General features: G+C 42.8%; 2 protein-coding genes across 2 annotated transcripts in view; one reads left to right on the top strand and one right to left on the bottom strand.

Moving 5' to 3' along the window:
* The first annotated feature begins 2,908 nt into the window (after window positions 1-2,908).
* Window positions 2,909-8,088, top strand: LOC137436087 (Krueppel-like factor 11). The gene is made up of 4 exons (XM_068129803.2): window positions 2,909-3,208; window positions 5,301-5,537; window positions 5,794-6,613; window positions 6,869-8,088. Exons 1-4 carry the CDS (start codon window positions 2,909-2,911, stop codon window positions 7,246-7,248), a joined length of 1,737 nt encoding a protein of 578 aa, XP_067985904.2. The 3' UTR covers window positions 7,249-8,088.
* Window positions 8,089-8,120: 32 nt separating this feature from the next.
* Window positions 8,121-15,125, bottom strand: part of LOC144894171 (uncharacterized) — a 64,607-nt gene continuing 57,602 nt past the window's right edge. Inside the window, exon 4 of the mRNA XM_078786253.1 lies at window positions 8,121-8,124. Coding sequence (XP_078642379.1) covers window positions 8,121-8,124 — 4 coding nt within the window. The remainder of the gene's footprint in view (window positions 8,125-15,125) is intronic.

The raw sequence follows: 15,125 nt of genomic DNA, 5'->3' as shown, positions 1-15,125 counted from the left end.
CGAGATGTTGTGGGGGGATTTGAAACGAGCTGTGCATGCAAGAAACCCCTCAAACATCGCACAGCTGAAAGAATTCTGCATGGAGGAGTGGGGAAAAAATTCTCCCAGTCGATGCCAGAGACTGGTACACAGTTATAAGAAACGCCTACTTGAGGTTGTTTCTGCCAAAGAGGGCAATACCACCTATTAGAGCCAAGGGTGTACTTACTTTTTCCACACGCGAAATTTGCATTTATGTTTATTTAAATTATACAATGGATGACAAAATGTAAATGTTTCATGATATTTGTTATGTTATATCACCTCCTTTATCTATCAATATTTTTGAAATGAAGATCAAATAGCTCGATGTTGAAATATGTTGAAAAATTCCAAACTTTACATGGGGTGTACTTACTTTTTCACGTGACTGTATAAATATATATATATACTATATAAGAGAGCCGTTGGTCTGTGTGTCTGTGTCTGTGTCGCCATTTTTCTCAGAGATGGTTGAACGGATCTTCGTCAAACTTTCAGATATTCATCAGTGAGTGCCTAGGAGTGTTTCAGGTTAAAAAAAAAAGTTCGTTTTTTTGGATTTAAAAAAAATCACTCAGTAGTGCCGAAGCCTTTTTGATTAATGACAGTTATATACAAGTACACATTCACATTAAATAAATACAAAACAATCACCAGACATTTATACACAAAAAATCAAACAACACCGGAAGCGGTCATCGTTGTTGGTGAGGCTTCTTCTTCTTTCTGAACGCATCATACTTAACTCAGAAACGTGGTCAATGGCACATTCACCAGCATATATTCAACGAAAAGGTAAATTATGATTTGACATTTCTGATGGAGTCTGATTTGGATGTAATTGCTTTTCCATTATAATTGCCCTCATTTCAAATATGGTAATAGTTTTTTTCGCTTGAGCAACGCCGGGTGCTCCAGCTATAAACACCTTTATACTTTACTCAGGGTACAAATACAAATACAACTTTGTCTGGAGGGTAACACAGGCTATGTGGCTGTGGCCTCATGCGGCAGTGTGGGGGACTGGGAGAGGGGCGTAAATTCTCGATGTAAGTGTGTACCATGTAGCGCCACCTGGTGTTGGTGGCAGAGGGTATTACAATTTCCTTTTTTTACCTGGGCATCACTGAGGTTAAAGCACTCTTTGCACGGGTAAATTTTTCCTCCTTCCCTCCCCCCCTCCCCCAAACAGAGAGGCCTGTCAAACCACCTCCCCAAAAGTTGTATGTGTAGTGGGTCTTTCCCACCCCTCTCTTCTCACCTCCCCCTCCCCTCCCCATTCCACTCCCCCTTCACATTTCTACTCCCCCCTCCCCCTTCCACTCCCCTCTCCCCCTTCCACTCCCCTCTCCCCCTTCCACTCCCCCCTCCCCCTTCCACTCCCCCCTCCCCCTTCCACTCCCTCTTTCCTTCCCACTCCCCCATTCCGCTATCACTCCCCTTCCCTTTTCTACTTCCCCTCCCCCCTCCTTTCACTCCCCTCCCCCCTCCTTTCACTCCCCTCCCCCCTCCTTTCACTCCCCTCCTCCTGCTCATTTCCCCATCCTCCTTCCACTCCTCCCCCCTCCACCTTCCACTCCCCCTCCCATTCCACTCCCCCTCCCATTCCACTCCCCCAACCCCTTCCACTCCCCCAACCCCTCCCACTCCCCCAACCCCTCCCACTCACCCAACCCCTCCCACTGCCCCTCTCCTTTCCTCACCCCTCCCTCTCCTACTTTCCCCCCACAGCCCACACACCTCCTTTCCCCCCACACTCCTCACCCCTCCCTCTTCTACTTTCCCCCCACACCCCCCCCTCTCCCGAGGGTGTGACACAAACACACACACTCATGCAAAAATTCATTCATGCAAAAACACACACCCTCACCCACTCACTCACTCACATACACAAAATAAGAAATAATAATAGTAACAAAAAAAACACACACACAACCAACCACCCACCTACCTTTACCAACATGCACCACTCATGCAAAACACCACTCATGCAAAACCATTCATGCAAAACCACACCCACTCATGACCCACTCCTGCAAATTGCAACACACACACACACACACACACACACACACACACACACACACACACACACACACACACACACACACACACACACACACACACACACCTCCATTTCCTATTCCGTAACCTCAACCTACACCATTCGATGTGCCTCCATAAACTTCCTCCATATCCAAAATGAGCCTTTCAAGGCAACCTGGGCCACCTTGTCACATATCCTCCTTCTTTCTGTCCCACACACTCCCAGCCTAGCAAGAAGTGTGTGTGTGTGTGTGTGTGTGTGTGTGTGTGTGTGTGTGTGTGTGTGTGTGTGTGTGTGTGTGTGTGTGTGTGTGTGTGTGTGTGTGTGTGTGTGTGTGTGTATTACATCACAGTGATCACGCCCCTAATTCATTAATCTCCACGATCCTCCTCAATGCCAAAACGTATGTAATAAATAAATGACACCTCTGAATACACGGTCGAAACAACTTAAGTATGGGGTGGTAAGCCTTGTGTTGTCGGTTAGATATTCTTGCGAAATATAATGAAGATTTTATTTTCCAAAACTGATAATGTTGGGAAAATGGCTTTTTGAGAGCAAGTGGACCCGATGAGGGACGGAGTAACACGGTCAGGTTGGACCGAACGTCCATCTATTCATTTAGCTCCAACATGAAATCCTCAAGCTTACGGACGAAGTCGAAAGAAATGGAAGTACGAAGCAAATAAAGGCAAAGAACAGCAACAGGGAGGGAGGCACGTGTGAGCGCGCAGAGTGAGTCACGAAGGAGAGGCTTGGGGAGCACGAGCCGAGCCGTGCACCGCCCTGTTTCCCACGCGCCGCTCTGCCTGTGTACCATGCCCGTAGCACGCGCCGAGCATGAGCCGTCGGAGCGCTCTCATTGGTCGGCCTCGCACGCCCCGCACCAGCCCCCGGGGAGAGACGCGCGCTCATTGGCCGGACGCGCACGTCCGGTGGCCGCCTCGGCATGGCGACGTTCGGCCCCAAATAACCCGCGTCGGAAAGCGGGGGTCTAATAAGACCTGTGTGCGAGTGTACACCGCACGAAGTACGGACTTCACGAGGCCGTTGGAGGTTCTCCTCGCTTTCCCAGTCACGGACGAACGGACTTCGCCGCGGTCTTGCTCCCAGCGCTCAGTCTTGACCTCCACCCGTTGGGTAAGTCGGTCCTGGTTCCGTTTATCGATTCCCAAGGAAATGCGTTTGTTCCGATGTGTGTTATGGATTATTTGCGAAACTAACGTTGAATATTGAACGCTATTTTTTTTTGTTATCGAATGTAAGCAAAGTGTGGGATCAATTTCTCCATGAGGAAAACCTCCCATTTCTTGTTTACTTCATATTTGCTTTGTTCACTCGTTATTTGATCTTTTTATTTCGATCTTTGTATCTCTTCAATACAATGGAGTGTCTTTGTGTAAATGTTTGGCGGCCGGATGACGTGTGCCGACCTCTCCCCTAAATGTGACAAAAACAAACCTTTGGTCAATTTTTTAACGATTGGGAGCTCCGCCTCGGCTGAAACCTCGAACCTCGAAAGTGGGTGAAAGGTTGCGGGTGTCCCCGAGTGACGTCACAGATCACGCCCCTTGCACGCCGTAATCACGTGCGACGGGCGTGGCTCGTCATCTTTAGCCTTTTTTAGCCTTTAGCCTTTAGCCTTTTCGAGCCTTTTTTATTTATTTATTCAAAAGCACGTTCCACATATAATATTCTTAATTTTATTATTTTCTTTATGGCTCTGGTCATCACCATCTTCAAGCAGTCTTGTAGGTGTGATGGTTGAAGCGTTCTAAGTCTGGGGTGGTGGTGGTTTGGATTTGAAACAATAATCATGAATTAAAAAATCCCAGTATATAATAATAATTATAGTAATTCAATAATTATAATAATTCAATAATAATAATAATTCAATAATAATGATAATTCAATAATCATAAATTTAAAAATCCCAGTATATAATAACAATTATAATAATTCAATAATAATAATAATTCAATAATAATAATCTTACTATAATTCACCAAATGTCTGTCCGTCTGTCCGTTCCCAGGTACCGCAAAAACGGCTGAACTGATCGAAACAAAATTTTGGGTGGGTAATCCTGGGACCCCCTGGAGTAAAATAGGCCATAGTTTTTCCAATTTTTTTTTTTTTCCAATTTTCCAGTTTTTCCAAACACGATGGAATAATATTTACCGATATGAACAGTGATGTGGCTTTCATTGAAATTCTACAAATCCTGTTTAGATTTTGATGACTTGCGTGTGATTTGATTTAACGGACACTTTACGGACATTTAACGGATTTAACGGTTTTACAACTGTGACATATGAATCGTTTAAAATAAAATAAAAAGCCTTCAATTTCTGATATTTGGGCCTCCCAATTGCGGCCCTGCCCATAGGGCGGGTACCGTTGCTAGTAATAATAATTCAATAATAAATAAACAAATCAATAAATAATTAATTACTTTAAAAAATCAGTCATACCAAAGACTTTTAAAATGGTACGAGCGGATTCGATGCTTTTTAAAATGATTGAGCACTGACAAACAACCATTACCTCCGCTTGATGGGCCTCATGACCTGCATTGAAAGTTCCTTATAAAGGAAGTCGTATAAGCACGTAGTCTCTGTTGACTGTAAACTGTAAAGGGTTATCTATTTACCTATAAATAGTTACATACCCTCCAGGATTGGAAGAATAATTGAATTTCAAAATGAGGGAAGGAGAATAGAACCACCTTTGGAGGCCATTTTTCCCCGAAGATCGGGGGTTGGCCTTTTTCGGGCACCGTGGTCCCCTTTTTGAAGCAATGTTTTATGGCCGGATGGCCTTCCTGCCGCCAACCCTGTTGGTCGCCCCTTGCGACACACAGGGAATTACCGGTGAGCTGGTACTCAATTTGCCGACCTCAGGAGGATGACAGGCCGAGTCAACCCCCCTGGCATTGATTCAGCGATCGACCGGGATTCAAACCCAGGATCCTTGGATCCTGAGCCGGCACCCTAACCGCTAAGCCACCACCAGGCTGAGGGAAGGAGAATGAGAAAACAAAAGTTTATATGAAGGGAAAGGGCATGGGAGTTGGCATCTCCACCCCATTTCCATACGTAATAAATCACCCCTAACGATGCTTTGGAATGGGAGAAAAGTGTACAAATGTTACCATTTGCTTCAATTGTCGTCTCATAACCTTTGATAACTTACCTTCTTGTAATGTTGGCCACCTTCTACCTACATGCAGAACACGATGGTTGAACTTTGTACACCAAGCCCACCTTGGCTAATGGGGCACGACTTGGAATCGGCACCATGTCACGGGCGAGCAGAAAGTGACATCGAGGCCGTAAAGGCCCTCCTCTGCATGCACCAGGGAGCTCTGGGGCGTCCTTGCTCGCTCACGCCTGCTTCGGATCTATTGGAGTCCTCGGAGGTTCGGGGTTGCCAGCCGGAACTCCCACCCTCACCCCCTCTGCTGCTGGTGAGGATTATTCGGGTGGCTTGAGTATTTAAAGATGGTGTCATGGGTGAAACTAAATTTGTGAAAGTTATTGGAAAGTTTTTGTTCCTCTCCTTCTGGCTATTTTCATTTTTATTTATTTATTTTTTTTAAAGAAAAGACTTCGCTCCAATACTTGCCAATTTGTTCCAACACAGCATCATTTCTAACAAACCGGGGGTTAATGCAACTCTTTGCCTTATTGTTTCAATGACACTCCTTTACTATCTTTTCACAGTGCCTCACACCACCATACAGCCCTGCTGCTGTTGAATGTTGTGATTCGCCGCTTTCGAACTACACTCAATTGGTGCACAGGCCCGAAGCTTCAATGACATCTGCCGTGGCACCTATAAGATGTGTGTCGATGGCCACCAGCGTCATCAGGCACACGGCCGACGCCATTGCTGACTTGGAGGGTAATGTGGCTGCCATGTCCTCGGTCATTACCGGTCCTCAGACAAATCGCCGTGCCAGTAAGCGAGTTTGCTCATCTCCTCCCTGCCCATCAATGCCTCTTTCTAAATTACGTGTGCTGACACCGTCACCAGACGCAGACAGCCCCGTGGCGGTTCGACCCGTCTCGTCACCGATATCACTCTACCAATGCCAAGGAGATTCTCCGACACGTTGTGCGAACACCAGCCCGCTGCCTGGGTCAGGACCTCCCGTTGTCCTTGTTGGCGCATCTTTGACATCTTTGACACCCAGCTCTGTAATGCTCCTGCTGTCACCTCAACCCCAAACGACCGGTTGCACCGTTTCCAACTCCAGGCCTCTCTCTGTTGCCACTGCAAAACCAACCGTGCCGCGCCTTTGTCCCATCGCCCCTTTGCAGACTTCACGCTTCACACCGCTGGCACCAGCACCTGGTCTGTCTCCCAATGCAAGTTCCTGGCTTTCCCAAGCTCCTTCCACCACTTTTATGTCTGGCTCTCGAACCTCAGTTCCAGTGGAAGATTTTTCTCGAAGGAGAAGCCATATCTGTCCACAGTCTGGTTGCAGCAAGACTTATTTCAAAAGCTCTCACTTGAAAGCTCATCTTCGCACTCATACTGGTGGGTTTTTGTTCATTTAATATTCCTTTGTTTTATCTATTTGATATTTTAGCATCCCTCTCGTTATCGATCAAATTTGATTCCAAGCAAATTGCACCAAAAGTCAGGGTTTTTGCATTTTGGCTCCAAAATGGATTTTTCTGATGCCGTGAAGCACATGTGTAATAGAGTTGAAGAATTGTTGTCAAAGGAACCGTGTGACATCATCAAAGGCTTACATGCTCTCTCTCTTGTGCATGTCCCTTTTCTCTGCAGGAGAGAAACCATTCAGCTGCAGCTGGGATGGCTGTGACAAGCAATTCGCACGCTCCGATGAGCTGTCCCGCCATCGGCGTACTCATACGGGAGAAAAGCGCTTCTCGTGTCCCGTGTGTCAGCGGCGCTTCATGCGCAGTGACCACCTAACGAAACACACACGTCGCCACGCACTTGCTCGGAAGGTCCCTGGCTGGCAGCTCGAGGTTGGAAAACTCTCGGGCCTTGGGCAGGCTGGTAGCAGTTTGGGTGACATGAGTGGCAGCATCAGTTGTGCTGTACAGCAACAGATGTGTGCTCAGCCGCAGGCACAGTCATCCCATGGTGTATTGTCCCTTGGACTGTTGTTGCCTACAGCACCCCCAGTACAAGCAATATGATTGCTAGAGAATGGAGGAGTCTCATATACTGTGAACGTATCATTCCCTGTTCTGTTTACTGGACTCAAAAGAAGGATGAGGGAAATCCAAACAATTACTGGTCAATGTGCAAGTTTTGATTTGTGCAGGTTGGACCAGCCCCCTATGCCTCGACTAGTTCCTCTTCTCATGTTGTTTTTATTGTTTGATTTCTGAAAATGGCATTGGGCTCTGGAATCTTCTGATACCTGTTATTTTAAGTATTGTCTGCATTTTAGTCTTAAAGTTTATATTTTGGGAAGAGTTTATGCAATTTTTGTTGGAGAAGGGGGTGGGGTTCCTTTTTAATCCCTTGCTCTGCACTGTTGCAATGCTTTCATTTTACATGGAAGACTATAAGAAGGTGTGTCATTGCAGATAAAATCTGATTGGTGAAGGCAATACATTTAGAATCGTTATCCTTTTAATAAACCAACCCAGGTGCACATAGATGTGATTTGCCAATACCATAAATCAATGTTCACAAGGCAAAAATATGTTTTCTATTTTATTTCAAATTATTACTATCAAATTGTGAAGAGGAGTTCATAGTTGACTAATTTTTTGTGCTAATACCAGATGGACAAGGACACTGGATATGAAGCAAGTCCGAAGAAGTTTGTTACTAGATGTGTACAGTTAAACCAAAAGCTTACCTGTTAAGTTGATTATTTCGTCCCATTGCCGCTTGTAGGAGTTTGTGTACTTTGCACGAGGTGTCGTCGGAGAAACGATTTTGCACATAATTTATATTTTTTTAAATATCTTTTGCAAAAATATATTTACTCGTTGATGCAATAAAGGGGGTGATTTAAATGGAAATGTTTTGTATTTACTTGATTGAGGCTATTACTTCAACTGCTCGATAATATCAAAGGGAGGTGCAAAGCACCCCTCTCTTTATGTTGGAGGAAGGGAGGTGCAAACCACTTTCCGCACTCGTTGCCAAACCACTTTCCGCACTCGTACTGGTGTTGAAAACCACTTTCCGCAATTGTGTTAGTGTTGCAAAACCACTTTTCGCACTTGTGTTATTGTTGCAAAAACCACTTTCCGCACTCATACTGGTGTTGAAAACCACTTTCCGCAATTGTGTTAGTGTTGCAAAACCACTTTTCGCACTTGTTATTGTTGCAAAAACCACTTTCCGCACTCGTGCCCGTGTTGTAAACCATTCGCATTTGTGTTGGTGTTGCAAAAACCAATTTCCACACTTATGCTGGCGTTGAAAACCACTTTCCGCACTTGTGCTCGTGTTGAAAACGACTTTTCGCATTTTGGTTAGTGTAGCAAAACCACTTTTTGCACTTGCTCTCGTGTTGAAAACCACAACTCGCATTTGTCTTAGTGTTGCAAAACGAATTTCCACACGTGTGCTGGCATTGAAAACCACTTGCCGCACTTGTGCTAGTGTCGAAAATCACTTTTCGCAATTGGGTTAGTGTTGCAAAACCACTTTCGACACGTGCTGGCGTTGAAAACCACTTTTTGCACTTCTGCTAGTGTTGAAAACCACTTTTCGCACTCCTGTTCGTGTTCAAAACCACTCTTTGCACTTATGTTAGTGTTGTAAAAACCACATTCCGCGCTCGTGCTCGTGTTGAAAACCACTTATCGCCCGCCCTTGTGTTAGTGTTGCAAAACCACTTTTCGCACTTGTTATTGTTGCAAAAACCACTTTCCGCACTCGTACTGGCATTGAAAACCACTTATTGCACTTGTGTTAGTGTTGCCAAACCACTTTCCGCACTTGTGCTGGTATTGAATACCACTTTTTGCACTTATGTTAGTGTTGCAAAACCACTTTCCGCACTTGAGCTAGTGTTGCAGAACCACTTTCGCACTTGTGTTAGTTTAGCAAAACCACTTTTAGCACTTGCGCTCGTGTTGAAAACCACAACTCGCATTTGTCTTCGTGTTGCAAAACCAATTTCCACACGTGTGCTGGCATTGAAAACCACTTTTCGCACTTGTGTTAGTGTTGAAAAACCACTTTTCGCACTTGTGTTAGTGTTAAAAAAACACTTTTCGCACTTGTGTTGGTGCAGGAAACTACTTTTGCACTTGTATTAGTGTGGAAAAACCACTTTTCGCACTTGTGTTAGTGTTGAAAAACCACTTTTCGCACTTGTGTTAGTGTTGAAAAACCACTTTTCACACTTGTGTTAGTGTTGAAAAACCACTTTTCGCACTTGTGTTGGTGCAGGAAACCACTTTTGCACTTGTATTAGTGTCGAAAAAACACTTTTTGCACTTGATAGTGTTGAAAAACCACTTTTCGCACTTGTGTTAGTGTTGAAAAACCACTTTTCGCATTTGTGTTGGTGCAGGAAACCACTTTTGCACTTGTATTAGTGTGGAAAAACCACTTTCTGCACTTGTGTTAGTGTTGAAAAACCACTTTTCGCACTTGTGTTGGTGTTGAAAAACCACTTTTCGCACTTGTGTTGGTGCATTAAACCACTTTTGCACTTCTATTAGTGTGGAAAAAACACTTTTTGCACTTGTGATAGTGTTGAAAAACCAATTTTCGCACTTGTGTTAGTGTTGAAAAACCAATTTTCGCACTTGTGTTAGTGTTGAAAAACCACTTTTCGCACTTGTTTTGGTGCAGGAAACCACTTTTGCACTTGTATTACTGTGGAAAAACCACGTTTCGCACTTGTGTTAGTGTTGAAAAACCACTTTTGCACTTGTATTAGTGTGGAAAAAACACTTTTTGCACTTGTGATAGTGTTGAAAAACTACTTTTCGCACTTGTGTTAGTGTTGAAAAACCAATTCTCGCACTTGTGTTGGTGCAGGAAACCACTTTTGCACTTGTATTAGTGTGGAAAAACCACTTTTCGCACTTGTGTTAGTGTTGAAAAACCACTTTTCGCACTTGTATTAGTGTGGAAAAAACACTTTTTGCACTTGTATTAGTGTTGAAAAACCACTTTTCGCACTTGTGTTAGTGTTGAAAAACCACTTTTCGCACTTGTGTTCGTGTTGAAAAACCACTTTTCGCACTTGTGTTGGTGCAGGAAACCACTTTTGCACTTCTATTAGTGTGGAAAAAACACTTTTTGCACTTGTGATAGTGTTGAAAAACCACTTTTCGCACTTGTGTTAGTGTTGAAAAACCACTTTTCGCACTTGTGTTAGTGTTGAAAAACCACTTTTCGCACTTGTGTTGGTGCAGGAAACCACTTTTGCACTTGTATTAGTGTGGAAAAACCACTTTTCGCACTTGTGTTAGTGTTGAAAAACCACTTTTCGCACTTGTGTTAGTGTTAAAAAACCACTTTTCGCACTTGTGTTGGTGCAGGAAACCACTTTTGCACTTGTATTAGTGTGGAAAAAACACTTTTTGCACTTGTGATAGTGTTGAAAAACCACTTTTCGCACTTGTGTTAGTGTTGAAAAACCACTTTTCACACTTGTGTTAGTGTTGAAAAACCACTTTTCGCACATGTGTTGGTGCAGGAAACCACTTTTGCACTTGTCTTAGTGTGGAAAAAACACTTTTCGCACTTGTGTTAGTGTTGAAAACCCACTTTTTGCACTTGTGTTAGTGTTGCAAACCACTTTCCGCACTCGTGCTTGTGTTGTAAACCATTATTCCAATTTGTGTTGGTGTTGCAAAAACCAAATGCCACACTTATGCTGGCATTGAAAACCACTTTCCGCACTCGTGCTCGTGTTGAAAACGACTTTTCGCATTTGGGTTAGTGTAGCAAAACCACTTTTTGCACTTGCTCTCGTGTTGAAAACCACAACTCGCATTTGTCTTAGTGTTGCAAAACGAATTTCCACACGTGTGCTGGCATTGAAAACCACTTTCCGCACTTGTGCTAGTGTCGAAAATCACTTTTCGCAATTGGGTTAGTGTTGCAAAACCACTTTCGACACGTGCTGGCGTTGAAAACCACTTTTTGCACTTCTGCTAGTGTTGAAATCCACTTTTCGTGCTCCTGTTCGTGTTCAAAACCACTTTCTGCACTCATGTTAGTGTTGCAAAAACCACATTCCGCGCTCGTGCTCGTGTTGAAAACCACTTATCGCCCTTGTGTTAGTGTTTCAAAACCACTTTTCGCACTTGTTATTTATTGCAAAAACCACTTTCCGCACTCGTACTGGCATTGAAAACCACTTATCGCACTTGTGTTAGTGTTGCCAAACCACTTTCCGCACTTGTGCAGGTATTGAATACCACTTTTTTGCACTTATGTTAGTGTTGCAAAACCACTTTCCGCACTTGAGCTAGTGTTGCAGAACCACTTTCACACTTGTGTTAGTTTAGCAAAACCACTTTTAGCACTTGCGCTCGTGTTGAAAACCACAACTCGCATTTGTCTTCGTGTTGCAAAACCAATTTCCACACATGTGCTGGCATTGAAAACCACTTTTCGCACTTGTGTTAGTGTGGAAAAACCACTTTTCGCACTTGCGTTAGTGTTGAAAAACCACTTTTCGCACTTGTGTTAGAGTTAAAAAACCACTTTTCGCACTTGTGTTGGTGCAGGAAACCACTTTTGCACTTGTATTAGTGTGGAAAAAACACTTTTTGCACTTGTGATAGTGTTGAAAAACCACTTTTCGCATTTGTGTTAGTGTTGAAAAACCACTTTTCACACTTGTGTTAGTGTTGAAAAACGACTTTTCGCACTTGTGTTGGTGCAGGAAACCACTTTTGCACTTGTATTAGTGTCGAAAAAACACTTTTTGCACTTGTGATAGTGTTGAAAAACCACTTTTCGCACTTGTGTTAGTGTTGAAAAACCACTTTTCGCACTTGTGTTGGTGCAGGAAACCACTTTTGCACTTGTATTAGTGTGGAAAAACCATTTTTCGCACTTGTGTTAGTGTTGAAAAACCACTTTTTGCACTTGTGTTAGTGTTGAAAAACCACTTTTCGCACTTGTGTTGGTGCAGGAAACCACTTTTGCACTTGTATTAGTGTGGAAAAAACACTTTTTGCATTTGTGATAGTGTTGAAAAACCACTTTTCGCACTTGCATTAGTGTTGAAAAACCACTTTTCACACTTGTGTTGGTGCAGGAAACCACTTTTGCACTTGTATTAGTGTGGAAAAACCACGTTTCGCACTTGTGTTAGTGTTGAAAAACCACTTTTGCAGTTGTATTAGTGTGGAAAAAACACTTTTTGCACTTGTGATAGTGTTGAAAAACTACTTTTCGCACTTGTGTTAGTGTTGAAAAACCAATTCTCGCACTTGTGTTGGTGCAGGAAACCACTTTTGCACTTGTATTAGTGTGGAAAAACCACTTTTCACACTTGTGTTAGTGTTGAAAAACCACTTTCCGCACTTGTGCTGGTATTGAATACCACTTTTTTGCGCTTATGTTAGTGTTGCAAAACCACTTTCCGCACTTGAGCTAGTGTTGCAGAACCACTTTCGCACTTGTGTTAGTTTAGCAAAACCACTTTTAGCACTTGCGCTCGTGTTGAAAACCACAACTCGCATTTGTCTTCGTGTTGCAAAACCAATTTCCACACATGTGCTGGCATTGAAAACCACTTTTCGCACTTGTGTTAGTGTGGAAAAACCAATTCTCGCACTTGTGTTGGTGCAGGAAACCACTTTTGCAGTTGTATTGGTGTGGAAAAACCACTTTTCACACTTGTGTTAGTGTTGAAAAACCACTTTTCGCACTTGTATTAGTGTGGAAAAACACTTTTTGCACTTCTATTAGTGTGGAAAAAACACTTTTTGCACTTGTGTTGGTGCAGGAAACCACTTTTGCACTTGTATTAGTGTGGAAAAAACACTTTTTGCACTTGGGATAGTGTTGAAAAACCAATTTTCGCTCTTGTGTTAGTGTTGAAAAACCACTTTTCGCACTTGTGTTACTGTTGAAAAACCACTTTTCGCACTTGTGTTAGTGTTGAAAAACCACTTTTCGCACTTGTGTTGGTGCAGGAAGCCACTTTTGCACTTGTATTCGTGTCGAAAAAACACTTTTTGCACTTGTGATAGTGTTGAAAAACCACTTTTCGCACTTGTGTTAGTGTTGAAAAACCACTTTTCGCACTTGTGTTGGTGCAGGAAACCACTTTTGCACTTGTATTAGTGAGGAAAAACCACTTTTCGCACTTGTGTTAGTGTTGAAAAACCACTTTTTGCACTTGTGTTAGTGTTGAAAAACCACTTTTCGCACTTGTGTTAGTGCAGTAAACCACTTTTGCACTTCTATTAGTGTGGAAAAAACACTTTTTGCACTTGTGATAGTGTTGAAAAACCAATTTTCGCACTTGTGTTAGTGTTGAAAAACCACTTTTCGTACTTGTGTTAGTGTTGAAAAACCACTTTTCGCACTTGTGTTGGTGCAGGAAACCACTTTTGCACTTGTATTAGTGTGGAAAAAACACTTTTTGCACTTGTGTTAGTGTTGAAAAACCACTTTTCGCACTTGTGTTAGTGTTGAAAACCCACTTTTCGCACTTGTGTTATTGTTGAAAAACCACTTTTCGCACTTGTGTTGGTGCAGGAAACCACTTTTGCACTTGTTTTAGTGTGGAAAAAACACTTTTTGCATTTGTGATAGTGTTGAAAAACCACTTTTCGCACTTGCATTAGTGTTGAAAAACCACTTTTCACACTTGTGTTGGTGCAGGAAACCACTTTTGCACTTGTATTAGTGTGGAAAAACCACGTTTCGCACTTGTGTTAGTGTTGAAAAACCACTTTTGCAGTTGTATTAGTGTGGAAAAAACACTTTTTGCACTTGTGATAGTGTTGAAAAACTACTTTTCGCACTTGTGTTAGTGTTGAAAAACCAATTCTCGCACTTGTGTTGGTGCAGGAAACCACTTTTGCACTTGTATTAGTGTGGAAAAACCACTTTTCACACTTGTGTTAGTGTTGAAAAACCACTTTCCGCACTTGTGCTGGTATTGAATACCACTTTTTTGCACTTATGTTAGTGTTGCAAAACCACTTTCCGCACTTGAGCTAGTGTTGCAGAACCACTTTCGCACTTGTGTTAGTTTAGCAAAACCACTTTTAGCACTTGCGCTCGTGTTGAAAACCACAACTCGCATTTGTCTTCGTGTTGCAAAACCAATTTCCACACATGTGCTGGCATTGAAAACCACTTTTCGCACTTGTGTTAGTGTGGAAAAACCAATTCTCGCACTTGTGTTGGTGCAGGAAACCACTTTTGCAGTTGTATTGGTGTGGAAAAACCACTTTTCACACTTGTGTTAGTGTTGAAAAACCACTTTTCGCACTTGTATTAGTGTGGAAAAACACTTTTTGCACTTCTATTAGTGTGGAAAAAACACTTTTTGCACTTGTGTTGGTGCAGGAAACCACTTTTGCACTTGTATTAGTGTGGAAAAAACACTTTTTGCACTTGGGATAGTGTTGAAAAACCAATTTTCGCTCTTGTGTTAGTGTTGAAAAACCACTTTTCGCACTTGTGTTACTGTTGAAAAACCACTTTTCGCACTTGTGTTAGTGTTGAAAAACCACTTTTCGCACTTGTGTTGGTGCAGGAAGCCACTTTTGCACTTGTATTCGTGTCGAAAAAACACTTTTTGCACTTGTGATAGTGTTGAAAAACCACTTTTCGCACTTGTGTTAGTGTTGAAAAACCACTTTTCGCACTTGTGTTGGTGCAGGAAACCACTTTTGCACTTGTATTAGTGAGGAAAAACCACTTTTCGCACTTGTGTTAGTGTTGAAAAACCACTTTTTGCACTTGTGTTAGTGTTGAAAAACCACTTTTCGCACTTGTGTTAGTGCAGTAAACCACTTTTGCACTTCTATTAGTGTGGAAAAAACACTTTTTGCACTTGTGATAGTGTTGAAAAACCAATTTTCGCACTTGTGTTAGTGTTGAAAAACCACTT

Source organism: Myxine glutinosa, chromosome 11 (assembly GCF_964187855.1).
Source record: "Myxine glutinosa chromosome 11, kmMyxGlut1.1, whole genome shotgun sequence".
Classification (NCBI taxonomy): Eukaryota; Metazoa; Chordata; class Myxini; order Myxiniformes; family Myxinidae; genus Myxine; species Myxine glutinosa.
The sequence above is the reverse complement of the archived record's forward strand: the minus strand, read 5'-3'. Positions and strand labels throughout refer to the sequence as shown.

Coding starts and splice junctions, on each gene's coding strand:
- LOC137436087 (XM_068129803.2), top strand. CDS start 2,909: ATGAGCCGTCGGAGCGCTCTCATTGGTCGGCCTCGCACGCCCCGCACC. Junction 3,209..5,300: donor TCTTGACCTCCACCCGTTGG/GTAAGTCGGTCC, acceptor ACCTACATGCAG/AACACGATGGTTGAACTTTG. Junction 6,614..6,868: donor TCATCTTCGCACTCATACTG/GTGGGTTTTTGT, acceptor TTTTCTCTGCAG/GAGAGAAACCATTCAGCTGC.